Here is a 24,748-nt window from a genome sequence, read left to right as displayed (position 1 = left end):
AAAAAACCCAAACCAATAAAATCTGTTCTTGCTGAATCTCCTTGCTGAAGTTTTCCTACTCTCCTGCACTCAGCGCTGGTGCGATGGTGTTTCAGGAATGAAAAGGAATTTATGGGGTCTTGTTTTCTCCTGTCTGCTTTGAGCAGCTCTCTGCTGGCAGTGCCGGTGCCATACCCTCTGGCAGGGTGAGAAGCGTCTCCCACCATTGGTGCCCTGGTACAGTGATGGGTTTGGGATTTTTTTGGCTTTCGGATGTGACTCTTCCCGTCTCACCCAGATAAAGTGCCTCTGGCCAACCTAGAGGAAGGAAAAGCAAGAATAAAAGAGAGAAAAAGCAGCAAGGACAGGTGCTGCCGGTGCTGTCCCAAAACGCCGAGGGCGGGAAAGGAATGCAGAGGGGACCCAATGCCCTCCGCATCCCCTCCCCGCCAGCATCCTGGGCAGCTCCAGGGAAGGCGGAGGGAAAGGAGGGCGATGCTCCGCTCGGGGTTTATTAGATTGGACATAATCATCTTTAAATAAGGCAACCCCCCTCTCCACACCCCTCCTTGAGGAGGGGGGGGGAAGCGGGAGAGCCTCAGGGCTTTCTAGATAAGGGCGTCTAACGCATCCCCCACTCCCGCAGGCAGAGCCGGGCAGCGCAGGGAGCCGCGGAGGGGCTGCCGTGCCCCGTGAACCCTGGCTGCAAGCAGAAGAGGGGTCCCCGCCGCTGTGCTCTCGCCTTCCTTCTCCTCCTCCTCCTCCTCTTCCTCCTCCTCCTCCTCCCGCAAGAGCAGAGGGGAGGAGAACGGTGCCGGGGAAAAGTTGGGGGCAGCGACTGTGGCGGGGGCCGGGGGAGGATGCCCCGGTGCTGCCGCCCGCCGCCCCCCTGAGCGCCCCTCGCCCCTTCCCCCGCGGTCACCCCCGTCCCCTTCGTCTCCCCCCGTCCCCTACTTCGTCCCCAAGGAGGATGCTGCGCGGCGGGGCCCCCCTAGCCGCGCTGCTGCTGGCGACGCTCAGCCTGACCCGCGGGGACCCCCGGCCCCCCGAACCCCCGCCAGTCTCCGTTTGCGGGATGGAGGCTCCCAGCCGCCGTGCCGCCCCCCCGCATCACCCCTACGGGCTGTACCCGCAGGGTCCCGGCGCTCCGGGGGTGCTCGGCACCGCAGCCTCGCCGGGCGCCGGGCGATCGCGGGGCCGGAGACCGCGCGGAGCCGGGGGAAGAGGAGAGGAGCCGAGGGGAGAGGCGGAGGGCCAGGTCCGGAGGGAGAGGCTGCGGGACCGGGAGCCGCAGGTGCCGAGCCTCCCCCGGGAGCGGCCGCTGCCCGCCCTGTACTTCTCCGGCGGCCGGGAGCAGCTGGCGGCGCGGCCCGAGGCGCTGCCCGACATCCCGCGGCAGGAATTCACCCTGGAGGTGTGGGTGAAGGCGGAGGGCGGACAGAGCAACCCGGCCATCATCGCAGGTAAACCCCGGCCCGCCGGCTGGCAGTCAGGGACGGGGACCCGACCTCCACCCCCCCCCCCGCCCCCTCCCCAAACCTCCGTCGCGGGAGGTGTTCTCCTGCCTTCGCCGCCGTGGCAGGTGACACCCCGCGCCAACCCCCACCACTCCCTGCTTCGTGTCCTCTGCACCCCCCAGCATGAAAGATTCCTCCTTCCCTTGAGACCAAACCCTAAAACGTCCCCTCCCCTCTCTTGCCCCCCCGCCCCATCCTTCCAGCCCGCCTCCCCCTCTCGTCTCCTATCTAGTCTCTCCTTTTCCTCCCGCCGGGAGCTGGCAGGTCTCGGCGGGGAACACGTTCCGCCCGACCCGACACCCACCCCCACCTCCCCTCCTCCTTGCCCAGGGCCGCGGGCGCGCCGGGGGCTTTCCGGGGCTCCCCGCCCGCCCTGGCCCCTCTCCCCGGGGCGAGCGGCCGCACGGTGGCAGCCGCGCCGCACGCACAGCGCCGGCCCCGGCATCCCCCCGCCGCCCGGGCTCCCGGCCCCGGCGGTTCCGCGAGAGGGGCTCTCCGGGCAAGAGGGCGGCCCCAGGCTCTTTGTTTTCTTTTCTACCGGGAATTACCCTTCAGCCCTCCAACCTAAGAAACGGGCAGGTGATGGAGAGCCGGGAAGGCAGAGGCGGCTGGCGCCCGGGCACAGAGCCGGGCAGATTGTCACCTCGGGCAGGGCTGTTTCACGCGGCAGTGCCAGGACGGGCGTTTGGGGCAGGATACGAGCATGGCAGGGCAAAGCAGTGATGCCAGGTGGGGCTGGGAATGGGTGGCAGTGCCAAGATTTACCGTTCCCATGGGATGTCTGGGGTCCGCACAGAGGGGGTTGCTGCGTTTCTGTGCTGCCCTGGCCAAGCTGACTGGTTAGGGAAGCCCTCTCTCTATCTGAACTCTCCACCTCCACTTGCAATCGCTCTACCGAACCTCTGCTTTGCTCACTGCCTGGCTCCTTTCCTTCATCCACCTCCCCAGCTCATATAGCTGCATCTTTGCGGTCAAACAGGTAGAAGAGACGGGCTTAGAAGGATGACAGAGGGCAAAATCAGCCTTCACCTCACAGCTCTCCTGCCTTCCCATGGGGGTCTGTGTTGCCTCTTCACTGGCAGGGGGTGGCTGGGGATGCCGGGAGCACACTTCCCAGCCATCCTGTCAGCAGCACAGCAGTTTGCATCCAGAGGTCTGGCCTGCAGGTGTTGAGTTTCACTTTTCCCAGATAGACAGTGGGTTTGGGGTCTTTTTTAATTATTTTCTTTCTTTCTTTCTTTGTTACTTGTCTGGCAGAGGGTGGGACGGTCGTTAGCGCTGACAGCGCCGGCCCTGTGCACTGGCACTCGCTCGGGTAACATCCCGCAGCCACCGTGCTCCAGGGTCTGAGTCAGACGCAGGCACCTCCAGCTGTCTGAGTCACCAGCCGCTTCCCACCATCTCCCAGCAGCTGGGACCGTGGGGCTGGGGCCGGGCAGCCAAGGGGCAGAGGCCAGCGATGGCCAGCACCGCTGGCCTTTGCTGCGAGCAGGTGATGCAGGCAGCTGCCAGCCCTTTGCCAGGTGCCAGTCTGCCTCAGATCTGCTGCTCCTGCTCTGTCAGGGACTGAGGCATAAGGTATCTCAAAGCTGAAGATGCTCCAGGTGTCTGTGTGTGAGGGAAGGTTGGAGGAAAGCAGGGCAGAGCTGAGCATCTCCCAGTACCATTGCCTGCGAAGTAAGGCCAGACTAAGCAGCTTTGTCCTGATAGCTGGTGTAATTTCTGCCTGGGTTGAGGGTTCAGAAGTTGGGGCTCAGTTCCTGTCTGATGTCACATTTTTCCTTAGAGCCATCCAGGATGGGGCTGTTCATCCCTCTTAGCCCCTCTTGCACAGGGAAATAAATGGTATAAACCCAGCACTCTGCCACAGCCACCACTGAGGAAAAAGAATGGTCCCTCTGCCATGTCCTCATTTTGATCAGCAGATGAGAGTCCTTTCATAGGATTTTTCTACCTTTTTTTGTCTCCCCTCCATCCACCCCTGCTCTGCTTCTGGTAAATCCCTCACAGGATTTCTCCTTGTGACAGGCTGAGGTTTGTTTTTACTCAGATGAAAGATGGTTTTGTTGGGTCAGAAGATCCCTCACCAGAGGCAGTCCCAAACTTCTGCTGTGTCTCAGCCCTGGTGTCCTGCTCAGGTCCCTGAGCTGCTCACCACTGCACACCCTGAAGAGTGACCACCCTCTGAGGCTGGCTGCCCCCAGGGCACAGCTAGGAACTTCTGGCCTGTGTCAGACCCTCCAGAGCTTTAGCAGCTCATTTCCCTCTGATATCTGGGTCTCAAAGTGTGGCTGAGCTATTCCTTGTGCTGTAAAGCTCCTGGCCTCAGCAGGAGATGGTGCTGCTCTGAGTGTGGTCCTTACAAAGTGGTGAGCCTAATCTCTTTGGAGGCTTTTTCTCCGTCAGACATCTTTGCTGGCAGACACTTTTATCTTTCTTTTTTTGCATTGTTGCTGACAATACTTGTTTTAAACCCCAAAGTTATCACCCTAAGCACTGATGAACATCACGACCAGGTTAGAGCTCCCTTTTCCCACCTTTCCCTCTTTCAGAGGCAGAGTTGCACTTGCATGTGCTGAGGAGATCACCCTGAACCTCTTCTGTAAACAGGCCTTTCACTTCCTGATGGATTGCCCCAGGATAAAATACCAAGTTCCTTGGCAAATTTCAGGATCTTGACACTGGTCCCCTGAGAGTTTTCATGGGGGCCCAGGAGAGATGTCAGGACTTGATGCTGGATGGCTCTGTGTCACTGTGTTCTTCAATGGCTCTTGGCTGTGGGATGTGCTGCTCTGCCTGCACACTCCACGGCTGCTGCTGTGCCAGAGATGGGGTTCCATGATGCGTCTAAGAAGCACCAGCTGGTGCTGTAGTGGCTTTCAAATCCCTGTTGCAGAGCTGACCTTGACCTCATGTGCATCCCTTTGATGAAGCCTTCAGACCTGGTTTTAGGCTTTTCAAAGCTCTTCTGGTCAGTTTTGAACTCATCAGGCACTTCCCATCTTGGCTTGGCTTGGTTCCAGCATGGGTTTGGGAGGATGACAGCTTACACTCACCCCAGAAGGCTTTTCTACTGCTGCTGCTTTATGGATCAGGTGTTTTTTTTCTTAGTGTTTAATGACATTTGGAGCATTCTCAATCATTTGAAGGAGAAATACTTGAGTTTTCCCTAGAGGGCAGGTAACAAGCCCTGTTTCCTCGGTCCCATTGCGGAAAAAACACCAGAAGACAGCGTTCAAGTGTCCAGGTCTAAGGCCTTTCTATTCAGCACCCAGCCCCAAAATACTCTCCAGCTTTGTCTTCTCACTCCTGCAAGACTCCTTTTCCTGCCTCCTGCTTTTTTGTTTCTCTCTGCCTTAGCTTCCCCTGGTCTTTTTGCTTCCCTTTCACAATCCACCAGAAAACAAGAGTTGGCCAAAGCCCATCCGCCCACAGAGGCTTTGTGCGTGGCTGCCTTTGTAGTGAGCAGTGGCAGGGATCCGTGCCCAGGGTGGTTACAACCATGGGATGGCCAAGAGGCCACCACCCATCTTGCCCTCAGTGAAAAGGATGGATGGAGGGAGGGGTGCTGCTTCCTGGGGTGCAGCAGGGCTTGATGTGACCTTTGGTGGTCACTTTTATGAGGGTTGGCAGGGAAAGACATGGGGTCATGGTAACCTGGCTTCAGTCACATCCTCTGGATGAAAGCCAGGATGTCCAGCTCTTCCTAGAGCTCCTGCTCTTCTACACTTCTACCTCTCTCTGCTGGGCTCTTTACAGTCCTGGAGGCAGTGGCAGTGGGACAGGGCAGGAGTGCCTTGTTTTGGTCCGTGATGCCCTGACACCACAGAGATGGGCAGGTGGTGCACACAGTGGGAGAAGCACGGTGAGGGGCAGGAGAACCGATCCAGCAGGGAAAAGCAGGCTGGAGCATAAGAAACACTGCAGCAGGACTATGAAAAGGGTGTCTGGGCACGGCAGCAGGTTTCAGCAGCATCAAGGCACTGTTGCATCTAAGTGTTCTGTTGGGGCAGTGAACAGGAGAGGGAGGCCTCTCAGAAGATGCCACTGGTGGGTCTGGGTGGCTCACCCCATCTGCTGACCTGTATCAACATCCTGGCTGGAGCGATTTAGGAATCCAGAAGCATTTCTTTCAAGCAGTGGGTCTGTTTGCCCTTGCCAGTACAGGAGTGCCTTACAGCTGTCGATCCCACAGGACATTCAGTTCCTGCAGGCCCCTGGTTCTCAGCCGTGGCTCTCGGCAGCCCAAGTTTTGGGGAAAGTCAGCAAAGCTCCAGGTGTTGCACAGCCTAAAACACAGTTTTGCAACATGCTTGGGCACACAGAGAGAGGCTAAGCTCAGAGCTGTTCCTGGGAATAGATTTATGCTCGGGAGATCTTTGGGGCTGTGGAGTGCAGCCACCCGGCTGGAGGAAGCACGTCCCTTTCCAACCCTCACCAGTCTGCACTGGATGCATGACTGGGAGGAAATCTGGAGCATAAAGGAGAGTTGTAATTCTGCCTGGAAGCTGTTGAGGAAAGAGTCCCTGGAGGAGGCTGTTTTGCTTTGGGTCGCCATGCTCTAGTTCTTAAAAGCTTTGGCCCACAGATAAAAAGCTTAGCCTCTAATCCTGTCCCACAGGAGTGCTCCTATGGAGAGCAGCTCAGAAACACCTCACTCTTCATTCTGTCCTCCCACCTCTGCTCTTCCTCCCCTATCCATCCCACCTTTCTGACTCTGCCATCTCTCCTGGATACACCACCTACTTAACCAAGCCATTTTGGATGGGGCTGGGCTGTCCTCCTCTGGTGCAGCACCTGTTGCCCAGGCTCTGCCCACCATCATTCACCTGTGGCAGTGACAGTGGGAGCTCCCTTGCAGCCCTGCCAAGAGCTGTCCTCCAGCTGAGGACCTGGCTTGTGCTCCGGGGAGGAGTGGCCATGCTCTCTAGTCCTCACCAGCTCTCCTCTCTCTCTCCATCCCCATCCCCATCTCTGCTGCAGGTGTCTTCGACAACTGCTCCCACATGGGTAGCGATAAGGGCTGGGCGCTGGGCATCCACGCCCTGCAGCTCGGTGGCAAGAAGGACGCTCGCTTCTTCTTTTCCCTGCGCACGGACCGGGCAGCCGCCGCCACTGAAGTGACCACCTACCAGCAGTACGAGCCCGGGGCATGGACCCACCTGGCTGCCAGCTACGACGGGCGATGGATGGCCCTCTACGTGGACGGGGCCCGTGTGGGCCGCGCCGGCGGGCAGGAGGGACCCCTGCACAGCACCTTCATGGCCTCCTGCCGCACGCTGCTGCTGGGGGGCGACGCCTGGGGCACCGCGCACGCTTTCCGGGGACACCTGGCCGGGCTGGCCCTGTGGCAAGGAGCCCTGCCCCAAGCCCGGCTGCAGCGGCCCTGCCCAGACGAGGTGCCCGGGGATCTGGCGGGGCTGGCTCTGTCTGCCGGCTTCGCCGCGCCGGAGCAGCACTGGGTGCCTTTCCGGGAGGGCGCCTTTCCCCAGCAGCGGGTGCTGCCGCCCCCGCCGTCCCCCATCCTGCGGCCGCTGGGCCCCCCCGCCTGCGGGCAGACCGCCTGCGACAACGTGGAGCTGGTGTCCCACTACAACCGGCACTGGCCGCTGCGCAGCGGGAAGGCGGTGCGCTACCGCGTGGTCAACCTGGCGGAGGACGACGGCGGGCGGCCGACGGTGAGCCGGGAGCAGGTGTGGCGGCAGCACCAGGCGCTCAGCGACGCCTTCCGCCCCTACAACATCTCCTGGCAGCTCAGCTTGCTGGAGGTGCGCAACTCCACCCTGCGCCGCCGCGCCATCCTCCTGGGCTGCGAGCCCAGCAAGGTGGGCAACGAGCGCTGCGACCCCGAGTGCGAGCACCCGCTGACGGGCTACGACGGCGGGGACTGCCGCCGGCCCGGCCGCTGCTTCTCCTGGAAGCGCCGCGACGGCGTCTGCCACATGGAGTGCAACAACATGCTGGATGACTTTGATGACGGCGACTGCTGTGACCCGCGGGCCACCGACGTGGCCAGGACTTGCTTCGACCCTGACTCGCCCCAGCGGTAGGTGCAGGGCTTGTGCGTGTGGGGGGAGCGCAGGGGGAGGGGGCGGCATGTCGAGCGGTGGCGCGCACACTCTCCCCAGCAGCCACTCTGTGCGTCAGTGTTGCTTCTGATGTGCTGCTTTCCCGTGTGAGGGTGTTTTCCCGTGGGATGGGTGTGCAGTGCCATGGAGGGCAAGGAAATCCTGTGCTGCAGGATGACACTGGGCCCTACCCCTCTGCAACTCCCTGCTGTTAAGTGATTTTCTCCTGAAAAATAAATGAGCGATGAGGAGCTTCCTCCCAGGTGGGTTCCCAGTGCAGAGCTGCTGGTCTCTGGCAGGGCCACGGAAATCCCCGGGGTGGGCAGAGCAGCTGGTGCAAAGTGCGTTGCTTCCCCTGTCCCCCCAGCACGGGACACAGCAAAGGGGTTGCTGCCCCTTCCCTGCCTTCCCTGGATGTGTCTAAAAGCCTGATCCTTAATTTATGTTCAAAATGCCTTTGCCTGAGTACCAGGGGGGGAAGAAGGAGGTGATGCTGCTAGGTGTGTGTGGCAGATTTGGCAAGGTGTGGGTTGGTGTGCACGAGTCTCCCCAGATCTTGGCCTGCAGAATGATGCCTGTGGGGAGATGCCCTTGGTGGGGCACGGACGTGGGCTGACCAAACCCTGCACCTCAAAGCCAAAGGGTGGTTGGGGAGCAAATTCCCCTCATCATGCAAAGGAACGATGTGGCTGCTTGGTGCCAGAGGAGGCAGTGTGCCTTTCCAGCGTGCTGCAGGTGTGAAAGGCTCTGCCAAACCCTCGCTGCTCCCCAGAGTGTCACTGTGCAATGTTAGAGGCCTCTTGGAGGCAGGAGCTGGAGGGAGGTGGAAGGAGCGACTCTTCTACCTGATGGGGGGCCCCAGGGCATTGGGACAGTGTCGGTGGCTTCAGCATGCCTGCCCTCCTTCCCAGAGCCTCTGAAGTGCTGGCAGCCCTGTTGATGGCTTCCAGTGCTCGAGGCTCTGCCAAATGTGCTCTCTGGCTGGAGACGAGGAAGGGAAAAAAAGGTCATGGCTTTTTCTCTTTTTCTTTTAAGCTGTTTCTGTCTCTGTGTCAGATAAAGTTGCCCATTCCGTGCTGCTGGTTCCCAGTGAGTGGCAGAGGTGCCCCCCAGAGCGGGAGTGGTTCAGTGCACATGGCAGCATCTGGGGAGACAAGTTGCAAGGGAGGCTTTCAGGGACATACTACTCCATTGATCTGTTTCCTTCACTGTTTTTCCCTGGGCTGTGGGAGCAGGTAGATTGTGGCCATAAATCCCTTATTTTTCGAAGCCAGTTGCTTTTCCCTGCTGCTTCCCAGGTGGGACATGGATGGAGGAGGGAATCAGGCAGTTCTGCCCAGGTGGTGGTGATGGGAAAGGAGCAGCCCTTCCCTTCCTCCCTTCCTGAGCTTTTCTCACACATCCTTCAGTCATCTGAAAAAACACAGGAGGAGGATGTGGAGCCATTCTCATGGAGCTGCACAGCCAGCCTCTGCCCCAGCATCCCCCCAGAAGATGTTTCCTTACCCCTGGAAGTCTCTTTGGTGACAGCCACCATTGCCACCCTGTGCCTGCCTGTCCCTTTGTTTCCTATCCCTGTGAGTGACCATGGGCAGCGTTTTCCTGCATGTGGAGGGAATGAGCAGCTCTCCTGCCTGCAAAATGATTCTCCACTTTGCGGTGGCTGCAAGCACCCAACAGGATCCAGCCTTTGCTTCAGCAGGGCAAAGGCTCAGTCCTTGCCCTCTATGTGCAGTTAGAGAAATGTTTTCATCCTCAGACAAGAAGGGCTCCACCTTAAATTAAAAAAGGCCAAATTTTTGCTGGTATGAATCAGGGCTTCCATTTGTCAGGATTTTCCCCTGAAAGTTGGGAAAGAAAACAAAACAAAACAAAACAAAAACCTTGCTTCTGTGGGAAAGGAATGGGAAAACAGGAACACTGGGGAAATAACAAATCTTTTGCAATTTTCTTTCCGCAGACCTCATTGGCCTGCACAGAAGACAAGATTGATTGTTTGTAGGCTAAGCTCTGAAAAATGAAATCTGGTGTGCCTGGCATTTGGGAAATGTGGGGGCATGAGTTGAAGCCTGCTGCTGCTCAGCTCTTCTGAGCTGCCTTCAGCCGGCTTCCTCAGTGATGCTGGTGGACCCTCCCTGGGCTCATCTCTGCAGAGAGTACACTGGCTCCTGGGGAGAAATAGGTGTGTTTGTGGGGAAACCACTGAGGAATTGGTACAGTGGGTTTGGGAGACACCAAGATGAGCCTGAGCTCACCCAAGGGCATGGCCAGGTCAGTGGTGTTCAGGCAGAGCTCCCACTGAGTGAGTACTTCTGCGTTTCCTCATAAGGTATTATGCTTAAATGAATATTTCTGAGGAGAAGGGCAGCTGGGGAACTTACAAAAGGATTTTTAGGGTTGAAACCAGAATGTGAGAAATAACTCAAAATAAGATTTCAGTGACTGCAGAGGCAGCAGAACAAGAGCCAGGTGCTTCAGTGTGAACGACAGCTTTTGGTCTATAACTGAAGGAGAGCTGGCTGCTGCTCCTCTGAGACGCCTGCTCTTTTCCATACCTGCTGGAGAACCATCTGCCATAGCCCAGCAGGGATCTATGGCTTTGGGAGAGGGACACCCCACTGCAGGTGGTGGTGGCAAAACAAAAATCTTGTGGTCTTTTTTTTTCACCCTGGAGTAAATCAGCTCTGCTGTATTTCATTTCAAAGCTTTCACAAAGAGTGGCTTGGATGTGAATGTTGGATGTGAATGTGTATGACCAAAAATAATCCAGTTGAGAAAGAGTGAGACATTGGGCAATTTCTTACTAGTAGATAGATTTGTTCTATTTTGGGGAAGGTTCTCCATACCTTATCTTGACTTGCGTTGACCTTAAGCACTCATGCAAAAGCTTTTACCATCTTGGCACATCTCTCACTTAAAATCTCTTTTCCTTGGGCTGCAGTTTTGAGAAAGGTAAATTTCTCAAAATCCCTAGAGAGAAGCCCTAGGAACAGCAGTAGCTCAAATGCTTGTTAGCTGAAGGACACCTCAGTACACTTCCAGGACCACGCTTGCTGGTAGTATATGCCCTCACCCATGCTTAGCAAGGGAGAGAAACAGGGCTTGGAAGGAAAGGTTATAAAGCTCTGGTGGGGACAGACTGCTGTAGGTGAGGTAGAAGCTGCCCCCAGCTCTGGAGTAGGGGATGATGTTGAAATGATGGCAATGTTGCTGTGCACAAGACCAGGACATTGAGCCATCTTGGCAAGTCCTTCCCACAGCTCCTCTAGTAACATGTGGGACAAGACAGTGAGCTCTGAGCCCACTGGGCCACCCGCTGCCTGTAAAGACACCCACGGGGGGAACTGTGTGCTTGGGGATGGAGAGACATTTGAGCAAGAGCTTAAGTAAGCAGCTGAGTGTAGACATCCCTGCAAAGAGCCACAGCTGGAACCACAGGAAGCATGTCAAAGACTTCTCATTCACCTTCACCCACCATGCGAAGAACAAGAGGATAGGCAATGGCAGAACTGTCAGCTGCCATCCTCCACCCAGTCTCATTATGACTTACAGTGTTTTCCAGGAATTGCTGACAATGCAGTGCCAGGGTCTGGAGTAAAATTTGCCTTCATTTGCTACAGACATGCATCTTCTTGCAGGGCCTGAGTGCTGTTGTAATTGGTGCTCTTGGAAGGAAAGCAGCAACAGCTCATTAGCAGCAATTAACACTCAGCAAGGGTCCCCCTCAGGCAGTTAGTCAATGAGAGTCTGATGTGTGACACGGTTAATGTGAAAAGCAAAACTGGAGGGGAGTCTGGAGAGCAAAATGGGTAAGGGCAGAGCTGCTGGGCCTTTCATCTCGCCACCCAAAGTAATGGCAGAAATAACCAAAGTGACAAAAGGAGATGAAAAATGACAGAGTATCTCCAGCCCCTTGGTGGCCTCTGCTGGGAGGAACACAGCTGTGATACTGAAGTGTACCTGATCAACAGGACACTTGATGGGCTTTAATGTAAGCTTAGCTGGCCATCTGTCCTAGGGGAAGGGGGCTTATTTGGGTTAAGGCTGACTAGGAGCCAAGCAACATCTTTGAAAGCTGATCCCAATTAACACTGCTAGATTCTCTGGTGGACAACCTCCCCTGAATCACTCCAAACTATTCTCTTGCACTTGAGCAGCCTGGTGATGTGAGGAGAGGCATTCAGCTGAATGTGATTGGGCTGATAACATAAAGGTGTAAAATGGAAAGCAGGTGAAGTAAGCATGCTATTGTGGGGTAACAGCAGTCTTTTCCAGAGCTTAATCCCCAAAAGATGGTAAAGCAGCATTTGCAGGACCTGTTTGCTTTGTCTCTACTTTTTCTTACTACAAGAAACTTTAGCTACTCTTTCTCTCAGTGAAAGAGGGCAGATACGTGCAACATTATCTCACAACCATAAGCCTGGGGAGCAGCCTCGTGTGTCTAATGCTGGTGCAGAGCATAGATTCAACTGGAGGTGGTAGATGTCTGCAAGCACATTTACTGCTTGTGTTGGCTGGTTGCTTGATGGATGGCTGGAGAAGTGTCTTATCTGCAAGGTGTTGCTCTCACTGCCTGTGAAGTGTAGAGTGGGAGAGATTATTTGCTTGCCTGCTCCTCCCATGAAGAAGGGTTAGGAGGCATCCCTGTTTAGGACTTTAGCTCTGCTCACTTTTTAGCTCTCTCTGGCACATCTGGGAGCTGTACTGACCTGTATCTAAACATGGGCCTGGTTTTCCAAAGGACCAAGCCTGAAGTGCTGAACTCGGGTCTCAGGACTTATAAGAGTGAAGGTGAGAAGATGGGTGCTTTGGGGACACCAAGGTAGGCAGAGATGGGTTCACTGGCTTCTGAGTGTCTTCCTTTTCCTTTCTAGCAGACCTGCTGGGACTTGGCAGGTGCTGTAATGGGGCTTTAATAAGGCAGTAGATAGTCTTTTTTTTTTCCTAGAGCCTGATGGTTTAAACTTTCATGAGAGCAGCTGGATTTGAGCTCATCCAGAAAACATATTCTTTGCTTGAAGGAAAGCCACCTTTCTCCGAGCTTTCCTATTGCTTTGTGATTTCAAAACTTGTCAAAGAGTTGTCCTTGGCAGAGTTCATTATATTGGGTGGGCAGGACGTTTACTAAGCTGCTTCCTAGTGCTGAGGCTTGGAGGCTCTGTCCTTGTGAATGTACCTCTGGCTGACTCGGTTTGCCCAGAACCCTAGCTTGTAGGTTAAGACTCCAAATTTACTTTTGACAATGCAGAGTATTTGACATATTATTACCACTTTAAGCCTGGTGTGTTGTGCCAAAGATGAGCCCAACAGTGGGATTTTGCTCTCCGAAAGAGGGGCTCAGGGTGGTGAGGTCATGCATGCATGGTGGGCTTGTATTTATTTACATTTATTTACAGTATGTTTACATTTATGCCACTGGGGAACCTGCACACCTTGGTCTCATTTGCTGTCCCTGCAAGATACATTTTGTTTGCTTGGTCTTCCTACTTTTCCTTTCTTGTTCCTGTTTGCTGTGAAGGCTGCTCCTTTCCTTCCATGTGATGCACTTGTCTGTCCTTGTGACTTTTGTATCTCCCAAACTTTATAATGAATGAGCCTACCAGTTGGGCACCAACAAGGCCTCTTTTGGGCCTCACAAAGGTGTGGGAAAGGGAGATTATAACTGTTTCATCCCAGGCTAGTAGATAAAAAGAAAGGATAGCTATGGGCTGTAATCTCAAATGATGAGAGGTCACAGAATCATTTCAGCTGGAAGAGACCTTTAAGATCAAGCCCAGCCTTTGTCCCAGCCCTATCAACCACTAGACCATTTCCCTAAGTGCAACATCCACCCATCTCTGAAACCCCTCCAGGGACAGTGACTCCAGCACCTCCCTGGGCAGCCCATTCCAATGCCTGACAGCCCTTGCAGGAAAGAAATTCCTCCTCAGATCCAGCCTGAACCTCCCCTGGAGCAACTTGAGGCCATTTTGTCTTATTCTATTGTTTGTTACCAGGGAGAACAAACGGACCCCCAGGTCAGGAGTGGCAGAGGAGCTGGTGATGGTGGCTCCAGCATGGATGCCTGCTCTCTAAGGCACATGTAGTGAGAGAGGATGTGGCTCAGCTCCTCTAATGTGGCATCAGGGCAGTGACAGTGACTACTTTCCAGGAGGAGGTGGCACCAAGGTGCAGCTGTCCTAGGGTTTGCGGGCTTTGGGGGCACTGGTCAAGAGCAGAGAGTTTCTGGTAGGATAAGAGCTGTTGTGTTACCCTAGAGAGAAGAGGAGCAGGGCTTGAAGAGGAGCACAAGGGTACAGAGGTGTTCATGTCCAAGGGTGAGTTCCCATCTCCTGGCTTTGGAGCTGGCCAAAGCAGCTTGCTGTGTATGGCAAGCTGCAGCATATTGCTCCTGTGCACAAACATTCTTCTGTGTGTTTTGGGGTGCTAAAAGCAGGAAATAAAATGTATAGCAATGCCCTCCTTTTCTTCTAAAGGCAGAAAGCTCAGGGTGTTACCGAGATGATCAAGGGAGTGGAGTATCTGTCTCATTAGGAAAGGCTGTGAGACCTGGGACTGTTGAGCCTGAAGAAGACTGAGGGGGAACCTCATGGGTGGATGTCAGGAGGATGGGATGACACTTTAGTGTTCAGCAGCAGGACAAGGAGTAATGGACAAAAGCTGTGACATAAAGTTCCACTTAAATACAAGGTGAAACTTCTTTCCTGTTGAGGCGAGGGTGTGGAGGCTCCTTCTCTGGAGGTTTTCAAACCTCCTGGACACGTTCCCATGCAACCTGATGGAGGGGAACCTGCTTTAGTAGGGAGTTGGGCTGGATGATCTCTAGAGGTCCCTTCCAATCCCCACCATCCTGTGATTATTTCCAATAAGCCTCTGCTGGAAGATGTCTTGCTTGCTCCTGCAAGCCTAGAGCTGCCAGAAGGCTTATTCCTCGAGGAACCTGCCAGATTCCTCCAGGGTGACTGCATCTCCATGGGTGAGGGAGAGCAGGATCTGTGTATGAGTGAGGGAGAGGACCTCTGGCACATGGCCCTGGGCAGCCTGGGTGCTTTTGGGGAAAACAGCTGTCCCAGATGTGAGCTATTGTTCTAGCAAATCCCACTGTCTTGGGAGCTCACTTGAGGGGGGCTGATTGTATAGGGATGGCAATTGTGAAGGAACAGCGTGTGTCTGATGGCTGGGGGGGGTGGAGTCACTCTTTGTCCTGACTTTCAGCTCTCCCAGAGGTCCTTCTCCTCTGTCTGTACCCTTGTCTGTGGGTGGAGGACACCAGCTGAGACCCTGGCGAGGCTGGTGAGACCCCAGGAACTGACCCGGCAGGGCGGCTGGAGCTGTTGATGGGGTCTCTGGGATAGCTGAACCTTCATTTGGGTTGGCAGGCTGAGCTGTGGCCATAGGAGTCACTAAGCCAACACACTGCTTTTAGTTTTCCTTGGCCCAGCTGCCATTGTTCCTCAGGAAATCAAATTACCCTTTTGCAGAGGGTGATGGGGCAAGAGGAATCGGGTCTAGTAGAGCCCAAACCCACTGAGACAGTGCAGGACAGAGGACTTGGGGAGGATAAGGATGCTGAGACTTTGCGACTGTCGCCTGCCCCGAGGGTTGTGCGAGGGACCAGAGGCAGAGCCTCGGATCTTGTTTTGGTTTGTGGTTAACGTGTGATCGTTACGTTACAGAACTTCTCCAATAAATTAGCTTGTGTCCTTTTTATGTCTGCAAGGAAGGTATTTTTAGAATGCTGGCTTGTGTGCACTGCGCTCTGGCTCGGGCACCCAATTGCCTGGGCCTAAAAATAGGTTGGAGGTTTGGGACTTGGTTTTTCCCTTTATTTAAAAAAAAATAAAGGCAGCTGGGGAGAGATATTTGGCTTGAATAGATTTCTTTTCCTCCTTTTCTCTCTCTCAGTCCCTTTCCTTACTGATATCAAGGCTACAGATTTTTGCTCTTTGAGAAGTTTAGGGTGAATGTAGCAAAGTTTTGGATTGTATTTTGGCAAGACCATCATGGTGAAGAGTACCTGGGAGGTGTGTGGCTGCATAGTTCCCCTTGCAGAGGAACCAGGAGCTCTTAGGTTAATGCTCCTGGAAGCATCAGCTGCTCAGCAAATTAAGTTTTATGAGTTCTCCTGCTAGTGGCCAGGAGCTTTCAGTGTGAACAGATGAGGCAGGCCAGAGGCTGCAAAGCTGGCATCCTGGTCTTGGGGCACCTTTTCACTGAACTCTGCTGCCAGGCTGTGCTACCTCACTGATGGATGGGCATGTGCATTGCAGCCTGCTGTGGGGTCACCTGAGCATCATCAGAAGTCCTTCCCCAGCCTTGCAATGTCTGTTGCCTTCTCTGCTGCTTTACAAGTTGGGGGGGATGGACTAAGAAGACAATGACTTTCTTGTCTCTTGGTGCTCATTAGGATAGTTTTTGGAGGTAACCTCAAGCTCGAGGTTCTGTCTACCCACCCATGCAGAAACCAGTGTGTGGTCTGGCCACTCTGCACCAGCCATGCCTTCTCTCAGGAGGGAACTGGGCCACCTCCTGCTAGGTGTTTCTCCATGTTTCTCTCCAGCCCTGATGGGTACTAGCTGAAAGCTCCACATGTATCCTGTTTCCTAAGACCTTGTGCTGAGGATGGTGCTGGTGGTGATGTGCATCAGTCCCAGCTCTTTGGCTGGAGCCAGGCTTTATGCAGTACTGTGGCACATGATTGCTGACACAAGTGCTATATGGTCATCTTCACCACAGTCATCCAGTCCACAGATCTTACTCTTTCCCACCAGCTCTTGGAGACCCATCGTGTGCAGGAAGATGCTGTGGGAGATGGGTGGGAAAGGGGGAGACACCTGGTGAAAAGCTGGACACCTGCTTTCCACTGAACAACAGTGGGATGCGAGTACCTCACTTGTCTAAGCTCCTTTGCCCATTTCCTTTGCTCCTCACAGAGCAAAGATCATGCCTTTTAAGCTGTTTGCAAACACCTGCCTGGGCTGTGGGCACAGGTAATCCCAGCTCTTCAGATGGGGAAACTGAGGCAATGAAGTGCTGCCATTGATGCTGGGCTCTGGCCTGCTGTCTCCTAGTCTCTGGATGGGGACAAGAGGCTTTTAATGAAAGGAGATGAAGCTGCTTGGTCCTGGTTAAATGCAAGGCAAAAAAAAAAAAAGAGATATGCTCTCATTTATGCAGTTCCCCTTTGTCGGGAGCACTTCACTGAGCCTCCTGGCCCTGCTGGGAGAGGCCAGGAGCCTTGCACCCAGCTGTGGTATCCCCTCTGCCTTCCCTCAGCAGAATGTGAAGTTGCTATAAAAATTCACAGTGAAATTCAGGCTTCTGGGGACTTGTTTGCAGAGACCTTAAGACATTTCTGAACCTGGAATGTTGCTTTATATTTTTGCTGCAGCCAAAGAGTTAGAGAGGGTTGATTTACAGATCTATTCTTGTGTGTTAGGTGTGACAGGGCTTATCTGTGGAACCTTGCACAGGCAAAAAGTGCTGTAAGACTTGCTCCTGGCCTGGAATATTTTAAATTCTGCTTTGAAGCAAACAATCCAGGCAGAAAGTAAAGCATACCTAGCTTTGTTTAGCTTGGAGCCTGCTCTAGAATAACCTGCTACTGTTGAGTTCTGCCTCACAAAACTGCAAAGGACTGCAAGTGTTTCTCCATTTCTCTTGGTACTTCTCTCTCACCTTCTCTCAGACATGTTCTGTATGATGGCAGTGTCCCTCCAGTCAGCATCAGCATTGTCCAGAGAAGGTAAGGGCTTTCTTTGTGAGATGGATATAAAGCCTCTCTGAAGCATGCTGCTGTGCACGAGGGCTGGGCTGCTGGGCCTGGCCACCCAGGTATTTATGCTGGGTTCCCCTTCTTCCCCAGGCTCCCGCTTCACTGTCTTTCTCCCTTGTAAAGCTCCTTTCCTTCACCTGAATGGTTTAAAACTAGATCTTTTACTCTTTCTTTTGAATTCTTCTAATTAACTCCTCCCAGGCACTGCTTTTGCCTTGTCATGTTGTTTCATGGTGACAGTTCCCCTCTCCTCTTCACAGCCCCTGTAGACTAGGTACACTGTTAGTTAGGTCCATGCACTCTCAGGTGGTCAGGCATCCACTCTGAGGGAATGCTGCTGTGATGCTCTGAGCCTCCTGCATGCCTGCTGAGAGTGAGGGGTGGGTGTGGGTGGAAAGCCCAGCCCTGCAGAGTCCTATCACCCAGGGCATGCAGAAGACTTGGGGTTTGTGCCCAGAATCTGCACTTGACCTTTCTTTCATGCTCTTGGGGTTCAGAGGGTGGAAGTGGGTGTTGCAACAAGCAAATGGGATTCTTTGTTATGGATCTACTTAGGGATGACAGTGAGAGACACCTCACTGAGGTGGAAGCAGGTAGTGACCTGCATTCTCTCCTTTGCTGGTTCCATTGATGAGGAGAAGGAATGGGCTGTGTCTCTGAACTCTCTAATTCCTACTTTGCTGTGTTTTTGAAGTGTAAGGTAGGAGGAAGTGGAAGGATAGATGTCCCTTAGAAGTCTGAGTTTTCAGGCCCTTGTTTTTTTGTCTGGTTTATTCTATGGCAGTGACACAGCCTTGTTGTCCTGCATACACATGGCTTGGAGTCTCCTCTTTGAAACCAGCCTGTAGGTTCAGTCGTTGCAAAAAGGTTAAAGTTCTTGAGTCTATGTGTTCGTGCAGGCTTACAAAAAAGACAATAGGGAGAGTGGAGCTGCTCCTGTGATGGGTGAAGGTGGGGAGTAACTGCAGCCTGTGCTGAGCCTTTGTAGATACTGGAGAGCTAGTGGAGGTGTTAACCCTAAACACGTGCCTTATCTGGGCACACACAGGATGACTTCAGTCAGTGCTTGCAAATGCCATGAAATACGTATCAGGGTTTAGTCTGTTCGTTTCTTGTAGGATTACTTCTTGGTAATTAGTACATTCCTTTGGAGTTTGCTTCTATTGATGTTTTCGGTATGCTTTAACCCCGGATAAACCAAGGTTTCTGCCTGGGAATTTCACCCTAGGATCATCAACTGGGAGCCTGAATGTGGAGTTTAAACTCAGCCAGTTGTGGCTTATCAGCTTCCAAGGAGCTCTTCCTGGGAGCAATGGGGGTGCATGATCCACAGAGGATGGCAGATGGTCTGTGTGGCCTCAGCTCCCACCACGAGAGCAACTGGGAGCCCAGCAGCTCTGACATCCTGATTCTGCATCACTGCCCAGTCCAATGAAAGACATCCCTGTACCTTGATGGGTCTCAGATGGATCTTGAGATGATGTCACCCGTGAGGAAATGGTAAGCCTGTCTGAGGAAGAGATGGCCATGATTCACTCTGATAGAAATAGAAAGGCCAAACAAGCAAATGGAAACTCCCCGTTGACCAGGTCCCTGCAATTTAATAGGATTTTTTACTACCTATTCCAGTATGCATCTGAAAATCATATGCATTTACTCTTGCATACTACAATCAGATGGTTTTTAAGCCATTAAGACCCATTGGGTCAATAACCACCATTTTCAAAAATCTATTAAACACCCATTTCCGTGGAAATAAAGCTTTTACAATTGATCATGGCTACTGACTAGAGGTTAAAATAAACCCCAAATGCTATCAACTCCCCCAAGATGCAGAGCACTAAAACACAGATTGCCAGGACAAATTTATCCCAGGGGGAAGCTGATAGCCCATTATGCTTAAGCAACACAAGATCTGTCACATAAGCCAGGAAGTTTATGGGACTTGCATGGATTTGTCCTCCCTGAGGGGGTAAAAAGGAAGGCTCATGGGGTGAATCAGTAATGCTAGCACAAGCTCAAAGCCAACCTCCTGTGGGAGCTTTTTGGGAAATGTTTGGCTTGTCTTGTATTAACTTTGAAGTGTGTACACGCTTTAGTTGTTTGGCAGAACCAAATGATGCTTTAGGGCTATAGTGCTGTAAGAAATGCTGAATTTGTGGGTCTGTTCTTGGTGGCACAGGGTTTTCCATGTGGAATTATACCGGCATGTTATACCTCTGAGGTTGCATGAGGAAAGCTGTACGATGACCTTGGAAAGATGAAGTTCTTATGTCTTGGGAAAGAAGCCCTTTGGGGCTGCTGGTGTTGGGGTGGACCCTAAAGCAGCCTGTGGGTGTGTGGCGGTGGTAGGACTGTGGGGAATCCCTGCACGTTGCTTCTGGGTGAGAAGTAATTCAAGAGATGAAAAGCTGGCAACCAAGGGCTTGACAATGTAGGGAAGGAAGTGTGGGAAGAATAGATGTCCTCACTGCAACATTGCTGGTGGCTCTTTCCATGTGTGAGAGGTGAGAGCTGTGACAGTCCTAAAACACCCTGTGGAGCAGAGAGCCTGCGTGTCCCTGCTGAGCACTGGTGGTGAAGGGTTACAGCACTGGCAGGTCCACCTGAAGAGGTGACCCAAAGGGCTCAGACCCATTGGTGTGGCTGTTGACCCCTCTGAGGGCAGCCTCCAGTTTACAGGGGACACACTAAGGATGGGGGAGCAGCAGTGCAGGAGAAAGAGGTCTCAGCCCTGGCTCCCATGTCTTGGCTTGGCAGAGAAGCACAGGAAGGAGCTTTGCAATCCAGCCGTCCTTTCTTATTAGGACTTTGCTGTTTGCCATCTCTGCCAGACAGCAATAGCTCTGGGGACATGGGCTGGCTGCCGGCGTCAGCCGAAAGCTGCTGTGCCCCTTTGGAGGAGAGGTCAGGTAGTCCCTGCAGAGCCAGAGGCCGCCCTTCCCCTGCTTGTCTCCCTTTGTGCCTCCTTCAATCAGCTTCACTGCAGCCCTGCATTTCTCTGCTGTGTGCCCGATCCTGACCCAGCACTCCTCTTCCCACTGCCCTGTCAGCTCTCCAAGTCCTTTCTTGCTGGGACATGGTGTCTGTGGTATGGAATCATGTCTAGATGCCTCCTCTGTGAGCCTGCTGTGAAAGATACCTCTCCCCTCCAATGCTGCAATGTTGGATGGCATTTGTGATGAGAAGAGGGGAGGCAAGGTGATAGATTGGTCCCTCCCTGCCTTCTTAAGAGAATTTGAGGCAAGAGAAGAGGAACATTTGCGTTTCTGTCCCAGGGGAGAGTGTAGATATCTATCCTTAGAGCAAACCTTTGGGACTTTTTCTGGGATCATAATGTAATGGCTTCTGTGTCAGGCACCAGGACCACTGGACCTTTGGGATCATTAGTGATTGGTCTTAGTGCTTCTTGCAGTGCAGGATTGACTCCTCCAGGAGCTCAGAAGACATTATAGATCTATCAAATAGCCACAAACGCTGGATTTCTTTCTTTTTGAAATTGAAATTTGGACAAAACACTGGTGCCTGGGTAGAAACAAGTAGTTCTCACAAACCTTACCTGCTCCTAAGATGTCCTTGGACTGGTGGTACCTCAGTTACAGCAAGGAAACCTACACCAGCACATGAAGATGTGCCAGGATTCCTAGCAGAGCAAGTCTAAGAGGCCTTGAGACCATGGTGCCTGTCACATGTATGGCAGATAGTAGCCAAGTGGGGCAGTAAGCCAGCCTTGTCCTGAGAGCACAGACATGACAGTGGTTTTCAATGTTTTGAGCATCTGATACTCATGTGCTGAAGGAAGAGCCACTGAACATCCCTGTACCTTCAGAGAAACAGTGGAGGAAACTTATTGCTCTTGCAATGTTGGTCAGAAATCCCAGAGGCTGGGGTTGTTGATGCTTTATCCTCCAAGAGATGCCTTAAATTTGGCAAAGCCTCCAGTGAGAAGTCACAAGAAGAGGCTCTGTCAGAAGAGATTGAAAGAGTAAGTCACAAAATCTGCTAGGGAGAAGTGTACCCATTGGCATGTGTGTCCTGTGAGTGCTCACCATGCTGCAAGAGCATAAATGGGGGCAAACCTCTCCTGAGCCTTATTCTCATGGGTTTAGCACAAGTGGGAGACCATCCTTAGTTCAGCCACCGAAACATGAATACAGGTGTACCACGTGCCTTAAAACTGGTCCCTGTTCCCTCACCCTACCTGTCAGCTGTCAATAGAGCTTTTACAACACCCAGAAAGGAAACCAGCACATGGCAGAAAAGCAAAGGGTCCCTGAGCAGGCTGAGGGGGAGGAATTAATGTGGGTTTCCTGAAGTTAGGCACTCTGTAGTGCCAGAGGCAAAGATGAATCCTTGACACCCTATTGCTGCTTCCCAAGAGAAAAGCCAGGAAGCAGAGCATGCCCTTGCCTGCATTTACACCAGCAGGGTCTGGGATCTGTTGGTGAGGACAGCAGCCTCCTTGGCAGCGTATTCAGAGTTTGCCCAAAAAGGGCACTGCATGTTTTCACTCACCTTCGGGTGGTCACATCTATGTCAACCCCTAAGTTACTGTTTAAGTATTTCCATTGTTTTGGGATTTTTTAAGACAGGATAGGTGGGTGAGAGTAATAACATGGATACCTTTATACCTGAAAGTCTGCTGAAATTTGCAGGTGGATTTAAGGTCTGTCAGAGAGAGGGCAACTAGGCAGCCTGTCTCATTATGATCTTTGTTCATCTCTGTAGACATAAGTCCAAGCATTTTTAACTGTTCTCCAGTCATATGTCCTGAGGTCAGTCCTGTATTTGGGGTGACATTGCCCCACACTCCTGCTAAAAACATCTTCCATCAATTTGTTTGTTTGTTTATGAATATTTCTATTTCTGCACTTCACTTCCCATTTTTTTACCCTTTATTCTATATCCCTACATCCTATTCCTTTCAGAGCTGGGACTTGCTGCCAGCTCCCCAGCAAGTTCATCTTCCTTCCCACCCAGTCCAAATGGGACTTCAGCCCTCGTTGAAATGCCTGCTACCATTTTCCTTCATCTTGAGCTTGGCTCCAGTAACATGCCTTTCATCTTGTACCCCACTGCAAAGGAACTTGAATTCTGCCCCTCAGTCCTGAACAAAGGTGGAGACCATACATTAATTTTGTGCAGGGGTGCATCTCACACTGAGCTTCAGCTCCACTTTCCCTGCTCAGCAGAGTTGCTCCTTCCTTCTTTTACTCTTTGTTTCCACAGGAGTCAGCTTGATGTCAGAGAATTCTCATTTCACCCTGTTCCCTCTAGAATCTCAGATGCAGCAGTGTCTGCTGGTCAGTCCTTTTTTTCAGGTCTTAGTTCAAGACCTGGGTTCATCCCTTCTTTTAAGTTAATCTGAATCATTTTGTCGTTAGTTCAAGGCCAAGTTTTCTTTCTCTCATCAGCTCTTCTGTAATTTCTATGCTGCTTACCAAAACCAGGTCTAAAATAGCATTGCCTTTGGCTGGTTCAGTGATGATTTAGTGAATAACTTTTTAGCAAACACTTCCAGGAATTAGTTGGGCCATGCCATTGTTTGCAGCACTCATTCTTCAGCCTATGTCAGGGTAAAATGCCCTGCAGGGCTTTCTGGTCAAACACTAATGTTATTGTCTTTCTTTCCCAAATCTGACCTCAAGAAGTTGTGTACTACCATCTGATTTAACTGGGAGCTTGCCTGCTGCGTGCTAGTGATTTGCAGCTTTCTTGGTCCCTTTCCCCAGTAAATCTATTTGGAAGGGCCACAGCCTCCAACTACAAGTTGTCTTTTTGATTCCGTCTGCAGCTTTGCCAGTGCAACATTCTGACCTTGCAGCATCTGCTACTACTTCAATCCCAAAGCCAGATCCACCTCCCACACAGAGATTGACAGTTACCTCTGAATCCAATAGGATTTGTTCATGCGTAAGGGAAACCCCTGATCCTGAAGGCTCTCACGTAACAGTGTTTTGTTCTGTTGCCCTCTTTGACATTTTGATACTCAGCAACTAATGTAAATTTTAAACTGCCTCTTAAGCAGTGCTGCCAGTAATAGCTGCTGCTGCTTCTACTCACACTGTCAGTGCCTCAGAGGTAGGTTTTCCCATGCAAGTCCAAGAGGTGTGCGATACCCTCGTTCACTGTGTACTCAAGTGCTCTTTGGCTGGGGTCCAACACCTAGTGAAGCTGATGAGAAACTCCTGAGGACTACAGAGGATATTGTTCCAGCAGTGCTGTGCCTTCTGTGATCCCAGGGAGATGTCTGTCTGTTCCTCAGCCCTCCCTTCACCTCTTGTATGTGTTTTGCACATGGCTGGGTTACCAAAGCCTGTCCAAATGAGAGGCATTTAGATATTGCTGCCTTGTCAAGCTGTCATGATGCTGGCAATGATGTTTGTGGCCTAAAAGCATAGTGCTGAACTGGAGTCAGAGCTCTTTGACCATGGTTATGGTGGTGCAAATACAGAAGGACTTGAACTTTTGCCTAAAAAGACAACATCCTCCCAGGTGCGTTTACATCAGAATTTTCAGGGTAGGTATACACAGGAGTGTGAGGCAGCTGCAGTTATGGGCACCACCATAAGTCTAGTCTGAGGGAAGGCCAAGTAACCCATCTTGGCTTGTGTGCTGTGCCGAGATGGTACTGTGTCCTGTTGACATTGTGGCAGTGGGCTTTGTGTGCCCAGGGCAGAAGGCAGGCAAGGCTGAGCATCAGCTCAGGAATTCCTGTGCTGGGAACAGAGATGAAGACTCAGAGATTCTAGCAGGGACAATTCAATTGTGCAGGCAGCGACTCCCCAAAGAGTCACCATGGAGTGGAGTCCTGTAGCGGTTTTGCCTGGGCCAGGTTTGGCAGGGCGGGGATCAGAAGATGGTCTCTTTGTCTCACCATATGGGGAAGCATCTCTTTTGACTGATAGGGAGAGATTAAAGTGTCTGCTCTCTGAAAATATTCATGCCACTTGACTCAGCACCTGTCTTCATGGATTGAGTTGTGGCTTTTGGTCTTTTGGCTGGTGCCTCAGAAGCAGGGTTTCTGTGTGTTGCATTAACCCTTTTCAGGCTTGAGGCAATATGGTGTTAGTAGCAGCCTGGTGCTTGTTCCTGGGAAGTCTGAGAGATTCCTTGTTTGTCAATCAGGCATCTGGGGGAAAGTGAGCCCCTCTGCTTGGGGAGAGTAGGAAGAGAATTTTCCTTGCAGTGAATGAAGGATGTGAAAGTAGAGCCAGGAATTCCCTGTGACTTCATTAGGCTGTATGGTAAGACGGAGCTGGCTGAGTCTCAAGTATTTTTCCAGCTGTCTATGGAGGGCCTTTGGACAACTTCCACCCAACCCCACTCCCACATCCCCTCTGAAACATCCACAGGGAAAAGACTCCTATTTTTGAATTGCAGTGGAATTCCTGTGGTGTTACACACTG

At 52.5% G+C, this 24,748-nt stretch overlaps 1 protein-coding gene across 1 annotated transcript in view; it reads left to right on the top strand.

Moving 5' to 3' along the window:
• Positions 1 to 949: 949 nt before the first annotated feature.
• PAPPA2 (pappalysin 2) overlaps positions 950 to 24,748 on the top strand; it is a 92,079-nt gene continuing 68,280 nt past the window's right edge. The window contains exons 1-2 of the mRNA XM_062003888.1: positions 950 to 1,442; positions 6,480 to 7,542. Coding sequence (XP_061859872.1) covers positions 950 to 1,442; positions 6,480 to 7,542 — 1,556 coding nt within the window. The remainder of the gene's footprint in view (positions 1,443 to 6,479; positions 7,543 to 24,748) is intronic.

This window comes from Colius striatus, chromosome 10, assembly GCF_028858725.1.
Source record: "Colius striatus isolate bColStr4 chromosome 10, bColStr4.1.hap1, whole genome shotgun sequence".
In the NCBI taxonomy this organism is placed as follows: Eukaryota; Metazoa; Chordata; class Aves; order Coliiformes; family Coliidae; genus Colius; species Colius striatus.
The sequence above is the reverse complement of the archived record's forward strand: the minus strand, read 5'-3'. Positions and strand labels throughout refer to the sequence as shown.